Source organism: Schistocerca serialis, chromosome 2 (assembly GCF_023864345.2).
Source record: "Schistocerca serialis cubense isolate TAMUIC-IGC-003099 chromosome 2, iqSchSeri2.2, whole genome shotgun sequence".
Taxonomy (NCBI): Eukaryota; Metazoa; Arthropoda; class Insecta; order Orthoptera; family Acrididae; genus Schistocerca; species Schistocerca serialis.
The window spans coordinates 694880413-694896806 of record NC_064639.1 but is presented as its reverse complement, the minus strand read 5'-3'; the positions used below and the strand labels follow the sequence as shown (position 1 = coordinate 694896806).

The window sequence follows — 16394 nt, the reverse complement described above, 5'->3', positions numbered from 1 at the left end:
TAGAAGCTGCAGTAAGAGCTGCTGGTTCTCGTAAAGGGGCAAGCTGACATGTTAACTGCTACACCTTAGGTGGAATCCATGAGAGGAATAAGGCTTTGAACAAATTCATGTCTGTCACACCGAAAGCCAAAAAATGCTGTCTGAGTCTTTTTTCATGAATTTCCCAGTCCTCAGCTGAATCATCATAAGGAGGACAAGTGGGTGGACGGTCCAGTGGAAGTGGACAGACCAGTGGAACAATATGCTGTCATGTTAATGGAAGCCACCAAAGTCATCACTGCCAAAGCAAGCTGTTCAGTAAAAGGCTCATAGCACGGCATCCATAATGACTGATCTGATGAAACTGCACTTAAAGACTGCACACACGTAAAATATTCCAAACTCTTCACCAGTCTCGTGAAACTGATCCAAGTAACACAAATACGGCTTTATTCATAAACCTCTGAACAATAACAGAAATAAGCCTCTCATTAGTCCAACATAACAAGACAAAAGAATCATACAGAAGGTGCAACATAAGTGATACATAGAACAACTGGTGTGAGCAGACAAACTAAAAGAACATAGTGAGGAGTGAGTTAGCACTGCTCTGCATGTGTATTGCTATGAGTCGCCAGTAGATGGCACAGCGGAGACTGTGCTGTGTGCACACTTCCTACAGGCAGCATCTAGTGGCCGGTCCATGCTGACAGACAAGTACTCCCCCATGGTGACACTACACTCGGCAGACTCACACTAGCAGCAGGGTCTAGCATTGAGGCTATATGATCATTTCATTCTGTATTGCTATGAAGTGTTACACCCAGATATTTGTATGATTCAACTAGTTCCAGCTGTGACTCATTAGTATTGTACATGTGGGATACTATATTGTTGTGTTTTTGTGAAATGCAAAATTTTACACTTCTTAACATTTAAAGTAAATTGCCACTCTTTGCACCACTTTGAAATCTTATGATACTCTGACTGGACATTTGTGCAGCTTTTTTAAGATGGTACTTCGTTGTAGATAACTGCATTATCTACGAACAGTCTGAAGTTACTATTAATGTTGACTGCTAGATCATTAAGATATGACATGAACAGCAAGGATCCCAATACAGTTCCATGGGTTGTGGCTGAAGTTACTTCTATGTATTTTGATGACTCTAATCCTGTCATGAAATGCTCATTTAAGTCATTAATTTTGTCTGTCACCTTATAAGATTGTACTTTTGTTAGTAAGTGTAAGTATGATACTGAGCAGTAACTCTCGTATGTCTTAAGAGTTTACCTTGAAACGTGACTTTCAGGATGTCATGTGAGAAGAGAGTTAGGTAAGTTTTGAATGACTTGTGTTTTTGGAATCTGTGCTAGTTGTCATGCAAGAGGTCATTCTGTTTCCTATACCTAATTAGATTCGAGCTCAGAATACATGCTAAGATTCTGCAACAGATGAATGTCAATAATATTGGATGGTAGGTTTCTGGATCACTTGTGATGACCTTCTTTTATGCATGTTTGACCTGTGCTTTCTTTCAACTATTGTTGTTATTTGTTTAAAGGATCTTCTACATATTATGATTAAAAGAGATGGCCTACCTCAACTGCAGATGCTGTACAGAATCTGGCAAGAATACAGTCAAGCTCTGGAGACTTGTGAAATTTAGTAATTTCAGTTCTCAGTACCACTTGTGCTTCATCATCTTTGCAGTGGTATCAGAATTAAATTGGAACAGCACACATTCATTCATGCAAAGATCAGCACATTCCTCAAACTGGGGAACTATCAAGAATGGGGTTCCACAAGGGTCAGTCTTGGGTCCTTTGTTGTTCTTATTATATATTAATGACTTGCCATTCTATATTCATGAAGAGGCAAAGTTAGTTCTCTTTGCTGATGATACAAGTATAGTAATCACACCTGACAAACAAGAATTAACTGATGAAATTCTCAATACTGTCTTTCAGAAAATTACTAAGTGGTTCCTTGTAAACGGACTCTCACTGAATTTTGATAAGACACAGTACATACAGTTCCGTACAGGGAATGGTATGACGCCATTAATAAATATAGACCTTAATCAGAAGCATATAGCTAAGGTAGAATATTCCAAATTTTTAGGTGTGTCCATTGATGAGAGATTAAATTGGAAGAAACACATTGATGATCTGCTGAAATGTTTGAGTTCAGCTACTAATGCAATAAGGGTCATTGCAAATATTGGTGATAAACATCTTAGTAAATTAGCTTACTACGCCTATTTTCACTCATTGCTTTCATATGGCATCATATTTTGGGGGAATTCATCACTGAGGAATAAAGTATTTATTGCACAAAAGCGTGTAATCAGAATAATAGCTGGAGTCCACCCAAGATCATCCTGCAGACATTTATTTAAGGATCTAGGGATATTCACAGTAGCTTCTCAGTATATATACTCTCTTATGAAATTTGTTATTAACAACCAAACCCAATTCAAAAGTAATAGCAGTGTGCATAACTACAATACTAGGAGAAAGGATGATCTTCACTATTCAAGATTAAATCTAACTTTGGCACAGAAAGGGGTGAATTATACTGGCACTAAAGTCTTTGGTCACTTACCAAATAGTATCAAAAGTCTGACAGATAACCAACAAGTATTTAAGAAGAAATTAAAAGAATTTCTGAATGACAACTCCTTCTACTCTATAGAGGAATTTTTAGATATAAATTAAGAAAAAAAAGAAAAAAAATATTTAAAAAATAAAAAAATAAAAATAAAAAATAAAGAAAAACAAAAAACACAAAAAAATAAAGTTGTTATATTAACTTAAGTATGTTGTTAAATTAACCTAATTATGTCATGTATTAGAAAATTCGACTCGTTCCACATCATTACGAAATATCGTATTCATGATCCATGGAACTAGTATTAATCTAATCTAATCTCACACATCAAATTCCATAAATTTCATCATGAACGAGAGACTTCAGGGATGTGGAACGAGTCAAGTTAAATATTAACAAGCAGTAGTAACAACTGCTGGATACTTCTATAAAGTATATAAGCAACAATTTGTAACTAGTGGTAATGTATTCAAAGTGATGATTTTGGCAGTTTCTTCTAAACAACCATATCTATAGAATATATCTAAAAACAAAGATGATGTAACTTACCAAACGAAAGCGTTGGTATGTTGATAGACACATAAACAAACACAAACACACACACAAAATTCAAGCTTTTGCAACACACGGTCAGGAAAGAGGGAAGGAGAGGGAAAGACAAAAGGATGTGGGTTTTAAGGGAGAGGGTAAGGAGTCATTCCAATCCCGGGAGCGGAAAGACTTACTTTGGGAGGAAAAAAGGACAGGTTTACACTCGCACACACACACATATCATATGTCTGCTTGTGTCTGTATATGTGCGGATGGATATGTGCGTGTGGGTGCGAGTGTATACCTGTCCTTTTTTCCCCCTAAGGTAAGTCTTTCCGCTCCCGGGATTGGAATGACTCCTTACCCTCTCCCTTAAAAACCACATCCTTTCGTCTTTTCCTCTCCTTCCCTCTTTCCTGATGAAGCAACCGTGTGTTGCGAAAGCTTGAATTTTGTGTGTGTGTTTGTTTGTGTGTCTATCAACATACCAATGCTTTCGTTTGGTAAGTTACACCATCTTTGTTTTTAGATATATTTTTCCCACGTGGGATGTTCCCCTCTATTATATTCATATCTATAGAATGTTTGCCACGAGAAAAACAGTTACTTTGAAAAAAAAATCACCAGTCCTCCTCCTGTAACACTCAGCTATTGTTGTAGTTTAATACTTCAAATAAAATGTTTATGTGACTTTAAACAGGTTGGAGGGTCAATGTGGAGGCTGGCCGTGTGGCATCGCCCGCTCTGCCTGTGAGTGGACATGTGGCTGCTCCTTCAGCAAGGTCCGAGCAGGCACACGGGGGGAGGGGTTTATTAGTTATTGGGAGCTCCAACGTTACGTGGGTGATGGAGCCCCTTAGGGAAATAGCGGGAAGGTCGGGGAAGAAGGCCAGTGTTCACTCTGTCTGCTTGCCAGGGGGTCTCATCCGAGATGTGGAGGAGGCTCTGCCGGCGGCGATAGAGAGCACTGGGTGCACCCGACTGCAAATTGTTGCTCATGTCGGCACCAATGACTCCTGCCGTCTGGGTTCAGAGGTCATCCTCAGTTCGTACAGGCGATTGGCGGAATTGGTGAAGGCGGAAAGCCTCGCTCGCGTGGTGAAATCAGAGCTAACTATTTGTAGTATCGTTCCCAGAACCGTTCGCGGTCCTCTGGTTTGGAGCCGAGTGGAAGGCTTAAACCAGAGGCTCAGACGATTCTGCAGAGATCTGGGGTGCAAATTTCTCGACCTCCGCTATCGGGTGGAGAAATGTAGGGTCCCCCTGAATAGGTCAGGCGTGCACTACACGCCGGAAGCGGCTACAAGGGTAGCGGAGTACGTGTGGAGTGCACATGGGGGTTTTTTAGGTTAGAGAATCCCCTCCCTAGGCCTGACAAGACGCCTCCTGAGACGCAGCAAGGTAGGAGTAGGCAAAATGCAACAGGGAATAACAATATTAATGTGCTAATAGTAAACTGCAGGAGCGTCTACAGAAAGGTCCCAGAACTGCTCTCATTAATAAACGGTCACAACACCCATATAGTACTAGGGACAGAAAGTTGGCTGAAACCAGATGTAAATAGTAATGAAATCCTAAACTCAGATTGGAATGTATACCGCAGAGACAGGCTGGACAGTGAAGGGGGAGGCGTGTTTATAGCGATAAGAAGTGCAATAGTATCGAAGGAAATTGGCGGAGATCCGAAATGTGAAATGATTTGGGTGAAGGTCACGGTTAAAGCAGGCTCAGACATGGTAATTGGATGTCTCTATAGGCCCCCTGGCTCAGCAGCTGTTGTGGCTGAGCACCTGAAGGATAATTTGAAAAATATTTCGAGTAGATTTCCCCACCATGTTATAGTTCTGGGTGGAGATTTTAATTTGCCGGATATAGACTGGGAGACTCAGACGTTCATAACGGGTGGCAGGGACAAAGAATCCAGTGAAATTTTTTTAAGTGCTTTATCTGAAAACTACCTTGAGCAGTTAAACAGAGAACCGACTCGTGGCGATAATATATTAGACCTTCTGGTGACAAACAGACCCGAACTATTTGAAAAAGTTAACGCAGAACAGGGAATCAGCGATCATAAAGCGGTTACGGCATCGATGATTTCAGCCGTAAATAGGAATATTAAAAAGGGTAGGAAGATTTTTCTGTTTAGAAAATGTGACAAAAGGCAGATTTCAGAGTACCTGTTGGTTCAACACAAAAGTTTTGTCTCAAGTACAGATAGTGTTGAGGATCAGTGGACAAAGTTCAAAACCGTCGTACATAATGCGTTAGATGAGTATGTGCCAAGCAAGATCGTAAGAGATGGAAAAGAGCCACCGTGGTACAACAACCGAGTCAGAAAACTGCTGCGGAAGCAAAGGGAACTTCACAGCAAACATAAACATAGCCAAAGCCTTGCAGACAAACAAAAATTACGCGAAGCAAAATGTAGTGTGAGGAGGGCTATGTGAGAGGCGTTCAATGAATTCGAAAGTAAAGTTCTATGTACTGACTTGGCAGAAAATCCTAAGAAATTTTGGCCTTATGTCAAAGCGGTAGGTGGATCAAAACAAAATGTCCAGACACTCTGTGACCAAAATGGTACTGAAACAGAGGATGACAGACTAAAGGCCGAAATACTAAATGTCTTTTTCCAAAGTTGTTTCACAGAGGAAGATTGCACTGTAGTTCCTTCTCTAGATTGTCGCACAGATGACTAAATGGTAGATATCGAAATAGACGACAGAGGGATAGAGAAACAATTAAAATCGCTCAAAAGAGGAAAGGCCTCTGGACCTGATGGGATACCAGTTCAATTTTACACAGAGTACGTGAAGGAACTTGGCCCCCTTCTTGCAGCGGTGTACCGTAGGTCTCTAGAAGAGCGTAGCATTCCAAAGGATTGGAAAAGGGCACAGGTCATCCCCGTTTTCAAGAAGGGACGTCGAGCAGATGTGCAGAACTATAGACCTATATCTCTAACGTCGATCAGTTGTAGAATTTTGGAACACGTATTGTGTTCGAGTATAATGACTTTTCTGGAGACTAGAAATCTACTCTGTAGGAATCAGCATGGGTTTCGAAAAAGACGGTCATGTGAAACCCAGCTCGCGCTATTGGTCCACGAGACTCAGAGGGCCATAGATACGGGTTCACAGGTAGATGCCGTGTTTCTTGACTTCCGCAAGGCGTTCGATACAGTTCCTGACAGTCGTTTAATGAACAAAGTAAGAGCATATGGACTATCAGACCAATTGTGTGATTGGATTGAGGAGTTCCTAGATAACAGGACGCAGCATGTCATTCTCTATGGAGAGAAGTCTTCCGAAGTAAGAGTGATTTCAGGTGTGCCGCAGGGGAGTGTCATAGGACCGTTGCTATTCACAATATACATAAATGACCTTGCGGATGACATCGGAAGTTCACTGAGGCTTTTTGCGGATGATGCTGTGGTGTATCGAGAGGTTGTAACAATGGAAAATTGTACTGAAATGCAGGAGGATCTGCAGCGAATTGACGCATGGTGCAGGGAATGGCAATTGAATCTCAATGTAGACAAGTGTAATGTGCTGCGAATACACAGAAAGATAGATCCTTTATCATTTAGCTACAAAATAGCAGGTCAGCAACTGGAAGCAGTTAATACCATAAATTATCTGGGAGCACGCATTAGGAGTGATTTAAAATGGAATGATCATATAATGTTGATCGTCGGTAAAGCAGATGCCAGACTGAGATTCATTGGAAGAATCCTAAGGAAATTCAATCTGAAAACAAAGGAAGTAGGCTACAGTACGCTTGTTCGCCCACTGCTTGAATACTGCTCAGCAGTGTGGGATCCGTACCAGATAGAGTTGATAGAAGATATAGAGAAGATCCAACGGAGAGCAACGTGCTTCGTTACAGGATCATTTAGTAATCGCGAAAGTGTTACGGAGATGATAGATAAACTCCAGTGGAAGACTCTGCAGGAGAGACGCTCAGTAGCTCGGTACGGGCTTTTGTCAAAGTGTCGAGAACATACCTTCACCGAAGAGTCAAGCAGTATATTGCTCCCTCCTACGTGTATCTCGCGAAGAGACCATGAGGATAAAATCAGAGAGATTAGACCCCACACAGAGGCATACCGACAATCCTTCTTTCCACGAACAATACGAGAATGGAATAGAAGGGAGAACCGATAGAGGTACTCAAGGTACCCTCCGCCACACACCGTCAGGTGGCTTGCGGAGTATGGATGTAGATGTAGATGTAGATACTGTCAGCTGGCTATATACTGCCAAGGCCTTATTCTATCTAATATGAATATGAGGAATTTAAGTTATTGAGTCCAAGTATTGTGATAAATTGCAGTAGTGGCTAAAGAGGTGTTCTTTTACATTGTTACTGAAGATTGGGTTGTTAAATCTCATGCCTGATGCCCACCAGCAACCAGCTATAGACTTTTGCACCAGAATATAAAAATCCATTCTCAATCTAGAGAGGGATGCAATGTCAGTATGGAAAGTATTTCTATTTCTTTGCTATTATTTCCAAAGCTTGATGAGCAGAAGAGCCTGGTTGAGAGGACACATCCTGAGGAATCGGTGAATCCTGTGTTGGATAATGGAGGGAAGTGTGTGGATAAAGACTGTGAAGGGAAACCAAAGCTTGACTGCATTAGTAGGTTCCAATGGAGGTAAGCTGCAGTATTTATGCAGAATGAAGAAGCTTGGTACACTAGTATGGGTACGTACATCAAACCAGTCTTTGTATTTAAGGCTACAACAACAACACCTCCAAATTCTCGATTAGTGCTTGGATCCACAGAACTCCATCAGTTCCATAGCTTACCAATTATACCCAGAACAGTATATCCCATTCAGCATATTGTGTCCTTTTACTTAACCTTTTGGTATGCTATGCAGTGCATCCCAGGAGGAATGGTGAACATTCATGGATCTCAGAGGAATGGGTCACTCATGTGAAGCAAAAAACTTCATATGGACATGTACCCTCTTGTAAATGATGACCAAGATAGAACATATTTAATGTACATTTTTTGTGGGCTAGTGGCATGCACATCCATGTCTTCCACCCTCCTCCTTGATGTTTTATTCTAACCAGACATACCTCATTGCTTTCAATCTCTGCTTGTCTTTCAGCCATTAAACTAGCCTATTGAACACGCAGTTGTCCATGGTGTGTTGTGAGTGAATTAGTGCGAGGGAATGAGAGCATGTCAGACAGAAGCATTGATTAACTGTATTTGTACAAGTGTTGGCTAAAATGCCATATATCTACATTAATGCATATATGATCTATGTTTATGGCTTCTGCATTAGTAGTGGTCCAGCTGCTGCTGAAGAATACAACATGCACTTTTCTACATATTGAATTCCTGATCATAGAGCGTTTATCAATGCTTTTCCAACTGGTACTTTGTAAAACATATTTTGTAATATTTATTAACTGTCCTATATGTGTACATGTGTAAACCTGACAATGTATTGAATAATACAGAAAATAAATAACAATGTACATTAATTGTGTTCTGTCTCTTAAACCATTCACAATAGGGCATGTGTCCACATGAAGTTTTTTGCGTCAGATAACCCCTATATAACACCACCTCCAAATTCTCGATTAGTGCTCGGATCCACAGAACTTCAGTAGTTTCATAGCTTACCAATTATACCCAGAGCAGTATATCCCATTCAGCATATTATGTCCTTTTACTTATCCTTTCGGCTTGCTATGCAGTGTGTCCCAGCAGGAATGGTTCAGTTTACAGTTCATTTCCCATTGATTCTGTCTGTTTATTCATTCATTTATTCTTCAAGTTCCATTGTGAAGTAGAGCCTTCGGGGATGCAGAATGGGTTGTGATATCCGTTAAGAAACTGAAATAAGTATTAGAAACTGCATTAATAATTATCATTAAACTGCTTTAAACTATGGTGCTTATTCGTAAACATACTGAAATTACTGAGAGATCTGTTTTGAAAATGAGCTGCTGCATCCTCTTCAATATTAAACTGTTGCTGTATATTCCCTCATGCTAGATGAATATTACACAACCATATTCATATTTATCATTACAAGAAGTTAATTTTGTGTTGTAAAAATAGTCCTTTTTATGATGCTTGTGACACTGCCGACAGAGGTCTTAATTTGTGAATTTAGAAAATTTCTAGGTGTAATTACAAGGTATGTTTTCAATTTTCTTTTAGTTTATAGGAATTCAGCATTTCATGACATATGTACCATGGGACTCGTTTAAAACATTGGCACCAGAATGTCGACCCACATCAAGAGCTCCAGTTTAATATCTTAATATATTATTGTTCATTTAGATGTTTGTGTTGTCCTCCAATGATCTTATTACTTTTCCCCATGCTCTTGCAGAATAATTGAGTTTTTCTAGTTGCCTGATATATGACACTGTCAACTTACTTCATTTAATTTGTGCATTTTCAAACCTTGGTCAATAGAAATTCTGTGATATTGGATTTATATGAAATTGGTTTTATGATGTGGATTATTTCTTTTAAAATTTGTGCATGCTTATTGAAATTTAAAATCATTCTAGCCACAGATAATATTCTTGAAACATCATACTGACACTGGTAATTTTAGTTTTCCTTTATTATAATGCATTTCAAGATGAGATATTTCATTTTTTTAAATGCCACATGTTCTATAAATTTTTCTGCACTTTGATTTGTTAAATAGCCACAAAAATCCTTGAACATTTGCCAAATAGCAGTAAAAGTCTGACAGATAGCCTACCAACATTTAAAAACAAATTAAAACAATTTCTGAATGTCAACTTCTTCTACTCAATAGATGAATTTTTAGATATGAACTAGTAACTGTAAAAAAAAGTAATGAAAACTAATGTTAAATTGACAAGTTCTACATCATTATGAAATGTCATATTCACACATCTGTGGAACAAGTATTAATGTAATGTAATTATACATGGTTATTTACACACTTACACCGACATTACACAGTCAGACATCAGTGATAGCGCATTAGGCCAAGCAGTGGTGTTGCAATGTGGTCTATTGACTTCAAAGCTGTAATGGAACTGCAGATATTCATGAGTGTAAATGACTTTAATGGATTAAGCACGGTAATACACTGATGATATCTTTGCCATGTGGACTCATGGTGAGACTGACCTGTTAAAATTCCTGGAATCTCTAAATATGTTCTCCCATTTAAATTTCACATGGCCCTATTCCGAATCCCACACCACTTTTCTTGATGTTGCTCTCATTGCTACCAAAGGCAAGCTACACACATCTGTCAACATTAAACCTACTAAGAAGGAACAGTACTTGCATTTTGACAGCTGCCATTCTTTCCATGTCAAACGTTCCAAAAATCATGCCCTGAAATGAGATCCATTCTGTCTGAAATTTTGACCACCACACCTAGCTTTCCATCGCCCTCCCAATCCCCACAATATTCTTGTCAGACCCTATGCACCCATCTCACTACCCTATGGATCCTACCCCTGTGACTGTCCCCACTGCAAGACTTGCCCTAAGCATCCTACTCGCCCTCGCAATCCCCACAATATTCTTGTCAGACCCTATGCTCCTTCTGCACCCATCTCACTACCCTATGGATCCTACTCCTGTGACTGTCCCCACTGCAAGACTTGCCCTAAGCGTCCTACTATACCAGTTCTGTAAGTGGCAAAAAGTATACTATGAAAGGGAGAGCCACCTGTGGATTGACACATTATATACCAGCTGTTATATAAACATTGTTCAGCCTTTTACATTGGCATGTCGACCGCAAAGTTATCAATTAAGACAAATGGGCATAATATCCTGTTGCAGAGCGTGCTCTAATACACGAGTCATGACCTTGGTGCCTGTTTCACGACATGCACCATCTGGATTCTTTCCCAGACACCTGGTTCTCAGAATCTGCATGTGGGAACTAGCACTATAACGTGTCTTTGGTTCTCGCCACCCACCTGGCCTTTGTTTATGTAAATTCCTTCTGTCTCACCATTTCTTTACAGTAACTACTCCTTTCTTTGCTCCATTTTAGTTTTCTATATCTTTCATTTTTTGACCTGTCTATTTCTTGCCATGCCCCTCCCACATCCGTTGCATACAATTCACTTAGCTTTTCACTCTTATTGACTCATGCACAATGTCTTAGCAATAATATTTGTCTTGCATATTACCTGTTGTCCACCTTTAAGCTTACAGGGTTTCAAACCTCATCCAGTGCAGCCCCCAACAACCAGTCTTTCCTTCTCATCCCATCCAGTAAGTCTCCCCTAACTTGGGGTTCTGGGTGACTTCGTTGAAATCTACTCCTTCTCCTGAACCTTTCCAGTTGCTTTCCCTTCACACCTCTTCCTTCCTCTCTAACTCTTCTGCTGGAAGAAGAACCCACTGGCTCCAAAAGCTTGCATAAGTAAAACTTTTTTATGTTTGTGTTCTCCTGCTGCTGCTGCTTGGTAAGGAGATTTTTTTATCTATCCAATTACATTATGAACTCAGTAATTGTTATTTCATAAATCTGTTTTAACCATTAAGGTTACAACAGTGAACAGGAGCACAGCCACCAAATTCATTCTTGCTTTTTGTTCTTTCTGAGCATTTCTCCATTCCTGACTTCTCCTTCAAAAACCTTGCTATACCTATGACTGCTTGTAGGTGTTAACATTTCACCATCTGTAGAATATATGGAGAGATCCTATCATTTTCACCCATCACTTGAGAACCTCCTAGATGAATTCTAATAAATAGTGTAGTGTTCAACATTATATCCAGGCTACAGAATACTGTTCATGAAGTGTAGTACTGTAAATGCAGAGACAATTTTTTTTGTTCAGAATCAGCCTTTCACTCTCCAGTGGACTGTTTATCATTTTGAAACTTCCTGGCAGATTAAAACTTTGTGCCAGACTGGGACTCAGAGACAGAACCTCCCCTTCTGTGGACACTGCCCAGAAAGACCATGATCCAGGTGACAGTCTAAGTCTGTTGCACTGTGTTAATGTGCCAGGAAGTTTCAATTACATGCATACCTAACTTATTGTGAAGAATTCAAGAGGCAACAAAATTAATACACTGCAGTTAATTTTGTGGACAGTGAATTTATTCAACATCACATACATTATTTAATAATTAATATAAAAAGGTAGACCTACTCTTTTTGACGGGTTTTATTTTAGCCTTTTCATGTGATAGTGTTTTTAAGTACTCATTTATAGTCTTACAACATATCACATACAAGGAAACAAGTCCACATCAGTTAAAGAACAGCTGAAACAAAGTAGAACCATTAACTAAAACTTGGCATCATTAGTAATGAAAACAAATGAGTTTCCTCAAATTCAATCTCCAATACCTGAACAGAAATTTCACAGAAAGTAGTATGAATAAATCAGGCATGTTAGTTTTCATTTTTAAAGATGTAAAACTCATCTCATAGATTTTTTGAGGTTCTTCTCTTATTTATTTTTTAGTTTGTAGTAGTAACTGCTACTGCAGGGATGCTCTTCATAGATGTACCTGGGATAAGAAATTATCATCACCAGTAGTTGGCTAGTGTGACAGTAAGTGCAGAGGCATATATATCCTGCTTGCCCGACAGTGTCAGTGTCTCGACTAGATCCTAAATAAGGCCACACCATCTGATAGAGTCTGGGTCTGTGACACTTGTGATGATAATCAAGAATCAAGAATTTTATTCACCATTGATCATTTTACAATGATTTTGGCTTCGTCATACAGGATGTAGTTGTACATACGTAATAATAAAATAAACTATCAGTACATTATAGCACACATTTTAAGCATGTCAGTGTACCAGATTACACCAGGATAGTTTCTAAAAGTTATGGAATAAGCTGTACTGTAATATAATGTAATATACCCAAAAAAGAATGTAAATGTAAATGTCATGTGACTAGGGCCTCCGTTGGGTAGACCATTCACCGGGTGCAAGTCTTTCGATTAGACGCCACTTCGGCAACTTGCGCATCAATGGGTATCAAATGATGATGATTAAGACAACACAACACCCAGTCCCTGAGCAGAGAAAATCCCCAACCCAGCCGGAATTGAACCCGGGTCCTTGGGATTGACAATACAGAAAACTGTTAAATGCGATTATCCTCCTCAGACATCTCAAAGAATTCTCTAATGTCATAAAATGGATGATCTGACAGCCAGCTGTAGCACTTAATTTTAAACAATTTTATATCCATTGACTGAACATGAATTAGTAGTTTATTGAACATTTTGAGTTGGTTTACTTTGTGGAAATTTCCTGTTCTTGCTAATTGGTGGCACGTCTAACTTACCCTCAGCTCTGTTGTTGTGTTCAAGTATTTCCTCTCTGGCAACAAATTCTCAAATATTATTTTTAATATAGAGTACAGACACATAAATGTATAAATTTATAATTGTGAGTGTTCTGAGTCTGGAAAAAAGTGGACGACAGTGCTCCCTATGACCTCTTTTACATATTATGCGTACAACTTTTTTTTGTAATTTCAAAATGTTCTTGATGTGAGGGGAGTGCCCCCATATAATCAGACTATATGAAATATGTGACTGGAATAGCTCAATGTATGTCACCCTAAGGTACTCCAGGCTGGCTCACTGCCTCCCAACTGTTTCAAGATAAGGTATGCCATTGGGATATTTTTTCACACACGTGATTGACATGTTCCTCCCAATAGAATTTTGAGTCAATGTAAATACCCAAGAGTTTTATTGACTTACTGCCTACTTCATTTGATATTCCCATTAAAAGTTGTTGGGTTTTATCAGGATTTCACAGGAGCTTATTGGCTGCAAACCAGCCCAGGGCCTTATTAAGTGTTTCTTTTGTTATGCTATTCAGATCTGAAGTGTTCTGATGTGTGATAAATAGTGTTGCATCGTCAGCATCACATACACAAGGTGGGCTATGTTATTAGGTAAATCGTTGAGAGGTACAATAAAGAAGAAGGGTGCAAAGATAGACCCTTGTGGTACAATTGTGCTGATTTCCATTATGGAAGAACATTTTGACAGAGACAAATTGTTTTCTGTTACTTAAATAAGAACTTATCACAGCGGAAGTGCTCCCTCTCACTGCATAAAACTCTAGTTTCCTCAGTAGAATGTAAACAGGAATGCAACTGAAAGTTTTGCTTAGGTCACATAATAACACTGATACCATGTTATTGTTTTCAAAAGCTGTTGAGGTTTGGTCAATGGTTTCCAAGATGTCCCCTGTTGTGTTTCTCCCTTTGTGAAAACCAAACTGATTGTTACATAGGATATTATGTTTTTCAAAGAAGCTGCTTATTTGTGTGTGTATCAGTGCCTCAAATATTGTTGAGAATACTGGGACAATGAAGACTGGTCTGTAGCTTTTTGGAAGATGTTTGTCTGTTAGGCAGAAATGTTAAACTCAACAGTCTCTTCAGTGCTGTTGAACAAACATACATTATTCAGTGACATCATGTGTCAAACTCCCTCTCCCTTTTCGTTTCATTATCATCCATTATAACACAGTCACAACGCAATGATGGTCAGATAATCATAACAGACATCCTTGTGATGGACACATCTCACATTAAACTGGGGAAAGAAAAAGCACTGCTTAATTACATCAGTATGTCCCACAAACAAACATGAAAGATTGTATTTCAGTCTGAAAAAATGAATGAGTGCATTTACTATTATGTGGGCATAAAAGAAGCCTTAATATGGTACCCTAGATATGTTTTTGCAAAGGATAATAAGTTCTAATATATGTCACTAAAATGCAAAGAGCTGAATTCTTGACTTACTGTTTATTTTTGTATAGATAGCTAGGGAATAATGTGAGAAAGAAAATGTTGTTTGTAAGAATGTAATTTATTGTAAATTTTTAGGAGATAAATTTAAAAGAAAAATATACTGAAAAGTAGAGCATGTATGACACTCACCATTTTTTTTCCAAATAATGTTTTTATAATAAATTTTGTTTCCTCATCAAGTTTATGCTTCGTATTTCATTATCAGTTACACTCCTGTTACGGGCTGAATAACTAATCTGGTTTATTCCTATTGGGTGTGTATATTTACTTTAATGTTATGGTTAATTTGAAGCTTTTGCCTTGTTTTAATTTTTTTTGGTTTTCATAAATATTGTTACAAATAATAATAAATAAATTGTGTGTTTTTCAGAATGTATGTTTCACATCCCATACACCTCGTAAGAAAACAAAGATAGTAAGAGACAAAATTGAGACCATCACATATGAACCTGTAGGCCCAAATACATCTAAAACTTGGACTAAAAATTTGAAAATTCCAAGTTTGCCTCCATCCAATTTGAATAACTGCAATATCATTGATCTTGATTACTTTTTACATGTAAGCATTCTCCGTTAGACTCCATAAAGAAGAATTACTTTTATAGAGTTCTCTATTATTAGTGATACATTTTTAAGACAATAGAGATAGGTGTGTGTTTGCAGATATATGTTATATTAAATTGTTAGCAGAATTGTGTATTGTTTTTTATTCATTACTAATGGATTATGAAATGTCATATTTTTAATGGTATTTGTGCCATATGTTGTTAGAAACTAATGATCTGAATATTATACATGATATTTATTCTCATTTTTCCTGTTACCAGGTCAAAGCAGTTATCAATGGGCCCCACACAAACTTACATGTAAACATCCCAATAAAATTAGGAACAATTCCACTGTTAAGCTACATACCACCTGAATTATCCAAACAGCTATTGGACTCCACCATTCATACTCCTCAGCTTCCTCCTTTGAAAGATGCTCCTGAAAAATTTCCACATCCATCCATAACATTGGCACCATATCCACAACCGCATACACAGTACCCTACTGCACCATATTCCTCAAATATTGCAGATATCATGGCGCCCAGCACAAGTCAGCAGGATATTACAAATGGACTGCCAAATCAGTTGAACATAATTCCATCTGCACCACCCCTTCCATACCCAGAAGTTCGTAAGTATTCTCATATTGTCTTGCTTCTGCCCATATTTAATCTGTATGATTGTGGGGGTACAGATGATAAAACAAGTTACTAGAAGATAGTTTTCCGCTTTTGATATGTACACTAGCAATTTGCTTAATATGCTCTTTCCAAAACAACACTACAACAAATATAGAAAAGTATACAGCTGAATATTTGGTGTTCACTGGGCAAGTTACAGAGATAGAAAACTCACTTATATAGTTATGTTGTTTGTACATGCAATTAAATACTTTTGAAAAATCTATTTTCAGTTAATTATCATTT

The 16394-nt window shown here is 38.4% G+C and overlaps 1 protein-coding gene across 1 annotated transcript in view; it reads left to right on the top strand.

Annotated features, from left to right (window-relative positions):
- The window catches only part of LOC126456338 (arrestin domain-containing protein 3-like), a 47551-nt gene extending 31369 nt beyond the window's left edge, over nt 1-16182 (top strand). Inside the window, exons 4-5 of the mRNA XM_050092091.1 lie at nt 15288-15476; nt 15745-16182. Coding sequence (XP_049948048.1) covers nt 15288-15476; nt 15745-16182 — 627 coding nt within the window. The remainder of the gene's footprint in view (nt 1-15287; nt 15477-15744) is intronic.
- Nucleotides 16183-16394: the final 212 nt, after the last annotated feature.